At 47.7% G+C, this 7,532-nt stretch overlaps 1 protein-coding gene across 1 annotated transcript in view; it reads left to right on the forward strand.

Annotated features, from left to right (window-relative positions):
- GMPR (guanosine monophosphate reductase) overlaps positions 1-3,400 on the forward strand; it is a 58,337-nt gene extending 54,937 nt beyond the window's left edge. The window contains exon 9 of the mRNA XM_003263539.3: positions 2,849-3,400. Within this exon, the coding sequence (XP_003263587.1) occupies positions 2,849-3,029 (181 nt within the window). The 3' untranslated portion in view covers positions 3,030-3,400. The remainder of the gene's footprint in view (positions 1-2,848) is intronic.
- Positions 3,401-7,532: the final 4,132 nt, after the last annotated feature.

Consider the following 7,532-nt stretch of genomic DNA (forward strand, 5'->3'; position numbering starts at 1 on the left):
AGGGTCATTTTGAGGACCTAGGATTCAGATGCATTATATAAGGTTCATACCAAGCTAGCAGCAAAATCTCAGAACTCCACTGAGATAGGTGGGGGGATTGGGGGGAGTGGGGTGTATTCTACCAGAGTTCTGTTCTTCTGTGGGGCTCTAGTGGACTTACTTCAGTTCTCATTCTCCTCAGTCTCTTTCTCTTGGTGGTGAACCCCAATAAAGATATTATAGTATGGGAAAAGCAGGATGGGAAAGATCGATGAGGACTGCACCAATCAGAAATCAGGGATGCACTCCTTCCAGGTAGCCCCCGAGGCCCTCTTTCCCCTGTGCGGTCCCTGATAGAGGAGGAGGTTGCACGGTTGGGTAAGGAGGAGGCACTAAGCTGGACCTATGGTCAAGAAGCTTCGTGCTTTACCAGCAACCGTTGTCATCATCCGAGGGCCTGCACATGTGTCCTCTGCGCCAGAATGTAAGTGGAGCTTTCATGGGTGAGCAGCAGCTAGGTGCTTTGCCTGGAGTACCTTTTTCACCCTCGTGGCTGCATCTGTTTTGTGTTCTTAAAAAAATTATAGAATCAGGAAGGCCAGAGCAGGCTATGGCACAAACAGAAGCCAAAGAGCTGAAAGAAAAACTGTCTCCTGTAATTTCAGCAGGGTTTAGGTATAATAGAAAAAAAAAGATTCAGCAGTAGCAAGACTCAATTCTGGAAGTGGATTCAAATCTTTAACAGGAAAGGAAATTGCTGAGGAAATTAGAACCTTAATCCAAAGGCTTCAGCCTGAGCCTTGCGGCTGCACCTGTCTTGCCTCTGTCTGTTTCTGAGTCTCTCTCTCTCTCTCTCTCTCTCTCTCTCTCTCTCTCTCAGTTTTCAGCCTCATGACCATGATCTTGTCATGAGAATGCTTCCTGACTTTGACAAATTACTTATGGCACAGTTATGTACACATTGCTGGTTCTTTCCCAATTATTAACGATTTCATTCTCACGCTGTCCCCGGGAAGCAAAGTACCTTCATTTTACAGATGAGCAGACTTAAGCATCAGCAAAAAAGGAGCTTGTAAAAGGTGACACCACCACTTAGCAGAGAAGCAACAGTGAGAATCTAGAAATTTCCAAGAAGCCCCAGGAAGGCCATGGAAATATCTTACAAAAATGAAATGTCAGTAATTGCAGGCACATGTGTACAGATGCCTGTCTGGGGTCACGGAGTGCTGAGCCCTGAACCATCCTGGGTATGGCCAATGACTTTGGCTTCCTGAGCTTAGGGCTCTAAACCGGCTGATGGTTTAAGTAGTTAGATTTTACTCAAGGGTAGTCCTGCCTGTTCAGCGACCAAGAGTTAAGCCCTTTTGAAATTCTAGGTAATGAATGTCTGGTCAAGAGATGCTCTTCAAGGCAGGTGGATCACCTCAGGCTAGGAGTTTGAGACCAGCCTGGCCAACATGGTGAAACCCTGTCTCTACTAAAAATACTAAAATTAGCTGGGAGTGGTGGCAGGCACCTGTAATCCCAGCTGCTCAGGAGGCTGAGGCAGGAGAATTGCTTGAACCCAGGAGGCAGAGGTTGCAGTGAGCTGAGATTGCACCATTGCACTCCAGTCTGGGCAACAAAGGCAAAACTCCATCTCAAAAAAAAAAAAAAAAAAAAAAAAAAAAAAAAGATGCTCTTTTTCCAGCTGAAAAGAACGGCTACAGAAAGTTCCAGAATTTGGGTACTTGTTAGAACTTGCATGGCCCTTAGATGAGAGCTAGAGTTTTGCCTAGATTTCAGATTTCCTTCTGGTAATGCACAAATCTGGCAATACACACATGTGTAATATACACACATTCTGGTAATATATACATGTGTCTGGACCACATCCCCATTTTGCAGTGAGGGGACATGACCTGTGTTACCCAAGTAACAATCAAGCAGTGTTACCTGGTGGCTTTGTGAAGAGAGGGACATGGGCTCAGTGGGGACAGTGAAATGTTGCTTAGTGTTCATGCCATAGGCCAGACCTTCTGAATTTCTAAATACTCCTCTGAAAATGTGAACAATGCTATCCAAAGCCTGGAAGCCTCCGGTGCTAAGACAGGTCTTGGTTCTCCTCTGATTCCACCTTGCTTGGGCCCACAGATGTGCAGGGTGATAGGTGTAGTGACCTGTGAGAGAACAGGGAGTCGAACTGGGGGTGGCCAGTGTACCCAGCAAAGCAGAAAGACAGGCAGGCTATCAAAACGGAGCCACTTCAATGAAATCACCTTGCTGGTGATTTCCAAGTAAGCTGGTAGGACCTCAGCTATCCATTTTGTGTCCTCCTCGTCCTGGTCATCCCCCTTGAAGACACTTGGTTTCTGATCTTAGAGCAGGCAGGCAGGAGGTGAAGCTCTGGACTTTTCCTGTTGTTGATGTAGGAGGACAGCAGGCTGTTTCCAGGGGGAATTGGCCAGGGCCATTCTGGGGGCATTTTGGGCTCCTGGTTGTTAGGAAGTTGGTGTGCGTGTTGAGGTAGAATAGAAAGGTAAGGTGGTTTCTGTTAGGGGCAAAGGGGAGCATGTTGCTGGAGAGAATGGCACCAAGCAGGGTGGTATGGGTCCCTGACTGCTTCAAGCGCTACTCACCAGGACTTTCCTCTCCGCAGCATGCAGGGCAGCCAGCAATGAGCCCGTGCCCTTTGGGTGGGAGGTGATGAGATGCTGGTGATCATCTTGGCACTTGGTAGAAATGTGGGGATGGGGTCAGAGGGTGGGGTCTGGTTTTCTGAGTGCCTTGGGGGCTGCAGAAAGTGCTGGAGCTGGGAGTAATTCTAATTGGGCTCTTAAGGTGGGGCGGGAAACTAGATAAAAAGAAAACTTCTTCTTTTGTCTTCCAGAGCCTCTGAGGGTAAGACTGTGGAAGTGCCTTACAAAGGAGATGTGGAAAACACTATCCTGGATATTCTCGGGGGACTGAGGTCCACATGCACCTACGTGGGGGCCGCCAAACTCAAGGAGCTCAGCAGGAGGGCAACGTTCATCCGGGTGACCCAGCAGCACAACACTGTGTTCAGCTAACCCCAGGGGCAAAGCGGCGTCTGGCTCCAGTGGAAGCGTCCAAACCTGCTTTTCCCATCCACCCCCGCTTAGTCTGTTCCGTCAGAGCTTTTGGCTGCTCCCGAATGGTGGAATGCTGTGTCCTCTCTCCTCTCTCCTCTCTCCTGCCACCTGGAGGCTTCGGGGCTCTCCCGCCTGCCTTCTCAGGGCCCAGATGCAAGGCACCGATTGGGCCAACATCAGAGCCCTGCTGCCGAGAACTCATAACCTCATTGTTCAAACCAACACTTGCACCTTTCTCTTTTTCTCTTTTCCTCTCCCTTTCTTTGTTTTTCTTTCTTTTTTAAAAGAAGATGGTTTCACTTTAATATAATGCTATTATCTTAAGACTTGTTGGAGTTGCTGGAGTTTGTATTTCCAGGAGTCAAGTTGAATGGTCTGGGATTTGTTTTGCTGCCTTCCTAGACAGGCTGATGGCAAGCCTGTCCTGGCGATTAGCAGACAAGTCACCTTAGGCGGGGCAAGGAGAGGAGAACAGTGCGGGGGCCAAGGGTGGACAGGCTGGGGTCAGAGTAACTGGCATCCCTCACCTCTAGCTTTTGGTTGCTGCAAAAGAACAAAAGCAATTAACCGGACAGATGAACGTGAATTGTTTTCCAAGCCGATACTCACAAAGTTGAGCCAATGTGTTTTCCCCAAAAGTTTCATTACATGTGCTTTTCAGGGACAAGTCATCTGTCGCTACCAGTTTGCTGTTGCCTCTAGGAAGCTGTCCCTGTCCTGGCTTCTCATTTTGTTTTGTTTTCCTCCATCTTTTTTTTCCCCCTTCTCAGTCCCAACTTGTCTTAATTTGAAATTCCACAGGATGTTTTATGGGAAGGTTGTCTCCCAAGAAATTAGCAGGTGGAGTCACACTGAAAAAGAGCCAAAGCTTTGATCAGTGGCATCCTAAAAGGCATTGGTTTCAGACATGAGTTAGAGCCATTCCCTCAGTGTGACAGTGAATCCTTTCCTGGGTGGACCACATGGCACTACTGTATAAGGGTCAGTTAACGGGTTGGGAACAATGACATTGTCTTGGAGATCAGCAGTCCACCAGGATGCTTGTTTAAACAGTGAACACAGAAGAAGTGATGACCGGCCGCTAAACGTTGAAGTATTGAGTTCCAGGCCTGGAAAGCGTATGCAGATCAGGATGTTTTACTTTACTTTTTAATACGGCTGAAGAGCAGGTACACAAGTCAGTTTTCTTTGGAAAGCCAAGCGATGACCCTGGAGCAGAGAAGATCCACAGGGTTCTGCTGTGCCAGGGTGAATGAATGGCCTGATTGTTCACGGTGACTGATGGCGTGAGAAGGGTCCAACCAGAATTGTCACACTCTGGGATAACACAGGCCCACTGTTGGTCCTTTAAGAATACGTTTAGAGATCCAGCCAGCAGCGTTGATTCCAGTGCAATACTTTACCCTACTAAATCCATTAAGAATTTTTTTTTTTTTTAATTTGAGACAGGATCTCACTCTGTTGCCCAGGCTAGAGTGCAGTGGCAGGATCACAGCTCACCATAACCTCGACCTCCCAGGCTCAGGTGATCCTCCGACCTCAGTCTCCCAAGTAGGTGGGACTACAGACACCTGCCACCATGCCCAGCTAATTTTTGTATTTTTTATAGAGACAGGGTTTCACCATGTTGCCCAGACTGGTCTCAATCTCAGGGCTCAAGCCATCCACCTGCGTCAACCTCCCCAACGTGCTAGGATTACAGGTGTGAGCCACTGTGCCTGGCCCATTAAGAATAATACTTGCACCTGTAGAAACACAAGGGCTGCACTTTGGAGACGGGAGGGCCAAGAGGCTGTTTAATGTGGAGCAAGACGTGGGGCTTGGCTGCAGGCTCCCCACCTTGCTCTCTGTGGTCCTGTCTGTGTGAAGTGCAAGGCTCTCACGCTGGTCCTGTGGAAGGTATGTTTTACATTCATCTTCAAATGTTAGTTTTTAAGAGACTATTGCAAAATAAGGGAGAGAGGGGAAGGAAAGGACATCTTAAAGAAATCTATTAAAACTGGACCAGCAGTAGTAAGGCAGCTTCTTTCAGAATAGAGTGGTCAGGGAGGATGATACCGGTCTGTCCACTTATGGCACCCCGAGGGCTGTGTCCCTTGCAGGGACGCGTGCTGCTTTACCCATCTTCTGTAAAAATTATGCAGACTGGCTCTTTGTTTCCAGAAACCAAAGGCAGGTTCTTAGCAATCCAATTTTTAGGGACATGGAGACTGAGTAGTTACAAAATCAAAAAACTCGTTAGGACCATTTTGAAGCAGAGGCTTCAGAAAACGAAAACGAATGTCTTTTTTTTGAGACCAAGTCTTGCCCTGTCACCCAGGCAGAGTGCGGTGGCACAGTCTCGGCTCACTGCAACCTCTGCCTCCCAGGTTCAAGCGATTCTCGTGCCTCAGCCTCCAGAGTAGCCAGGATTACAGGTGCCCACCACCACGTCTGGCTAATTTTTGTGTTTTTAGTAGAGACAGGTTTTTGCCATGTTACCCAGGCTGGACTCAAACTCCTGGGCTCAGGTGATCCACCCACCTGAGCCTCCCAAAGTGCTGGGATTACAGGTGTGAGCCACCGCACCCCGCCCTTAAAGAGAACTTGTAAGGCTCCGTCACCGCTTGCCTTAGCAGGTTCATCTCTGCCTCTGATAGGAGTGGGGCTGGGGGAGCCCACACCAGAGTGTCCTTTGGACCAGCTGTCCTACAGGACCTGGAGATGAAGCATGCAGCCTTGCTGCTGACCCACTGGGCTTCCTGTGCCAGAGCTGTGGGAGGAGGAGGGGAGCCAGTGAACTCGATGCCATTCATTTTGGGCTGCTCTGGCCGCTCCATCTGAGGGCTCTGGCAATGCTTTTGATGGTTTCAAGGCCTGCCCCACTGCAGCACCTGAAGCTATGGTTCCCCCTAATTGATTTCACCAGCTGAGGTAAGTAGCACAGCCACTGGACCCCAAATTTGTCAGAACAATCAGCATCTCACACAAACAAAAAGGGAAGGCAGAGATGCAGACTGCTTTGCCAGGTTTGCCCACAACACAAGGGCACATTTGCCCGGGCTGCTCCAGAGGACCTGGGGCAGCCCTTGTAGCCTGAGCTGCACCTACACAGCTCTGGTTTGCTGTGTGTTCTTTCACATATTTATTACATAATGTGTCAGGACCTCAACTATTAAGTAATCAGAGGAGAATCCAAAACACCTTCCCAAGAAGATAGTTACTCCTTGCCTAAGTGAAAATGAATTTAACCCCAAGCGTTCTCCCACCTCTGTTTAACCTTGAGGCTAGAAGGACTTGTGGTGAGTGCAGGGGGTTCCACCTGGAAGCCATGGGTTCTTGAGGAGTTACTTTCTGGCACAACTGCTAAGCCACGTCTTTCCAAGACTGGGCCCAGTGCAAAGCTGTACTGTGGTACTCCTGAGGTAAATGGGAGGGTTCCTCCACATGCTGAGAGACCTGCTCAAGGAGTTGGGTTTTTTTTTATTTTGTTTATTATACTTTAGGTTTTAGGGTACATGTGCACAATGTGCAGGTTTGTTACATATGTATCCATGTGCCATGTTGATTTCCTGCACCCATTAACTCGTCATTTAGCATTAGGTATATCTCCTAATGCTGTCCCTCCCCCCTCCCCCAACCCCACAACAGTCCCTGGAGTGTGATGTTCCCCTTCCTGTGTCCATGTGTTCTCATTGTTCAATTCCCACCTATGAGTGAGAACATGCGGCGTTTGGTTTTTTGTCCTTGCGATAGTTTACTGAGAATGATGTTTTCCAGTTTCATCCATGTCCCTACAAAGGACATGAACTCATCCTTTTTTATGGCTGCATAGTATTCCATGGTGTATATGTGCCACATTTTCTTAATCCAGTCTATCGTTGTTGGACATTTGGGTTGGTTCCAACTCTTTACTATTGTGAATAGTGCCGCAATAAACATACGTGTGCATGTGTCTTTATAGCAGCATGATTTATAGTCCTTTGGGTATATACCCAGTAATGGGATGGCTGGGTCAAATGGTATTTCTAGTTCTGGATCCCTGAGGAATCGCCACACTGACTTCCACAATGGTTGAACTAGTTTACAGTCCCACCAACAGTGTAAAAGTGTTCCTATTTCTCCACATCCTCTCCAGCACCTGTTGTTTCCTGATTTTTTAATGATGGCCATTCTAACTGGTGTGAGATGGTATCTCACTGTGGTTTTGATTTGCATTTCTCTGATGGCCAGTGATGATGAGCATTTCTTCATGTGTTTTTTGGCTGTATAAATGTCTTCTTTTGAGAAGTGTCTGCTCATGTCCTTTGCCCACTTTTTGATGGGGTTGTTTGTTTTTTTTTTGTAAATTTGTTTGAGTTCATTGTAGATTCTGGATATTAGCCCTTTGTCAGATGAGTAGGTTGCAAAAATTTTCTCCCATTCTGTAGGTTGCCTGTTCGCTCTGATGGTAGTTTCTTTCGCTGTGCAGAGGCTCTTTAG

The sequence above is a fragment of the Nomascus leucogenys genome, chromosome 8, assembly GCF_006542625.1.
Source record: "Nomascus leucogenys isolate Asia chromosome 8, Asia_NLE_v1, whole genome shotgun sequence".
NCBI classification, from domain to species: Eukaryota; Metazoa; Chordata; class Mammalia; order Primates; family Hylobatidae; genus Nomascus; species Nomascus leucogenys.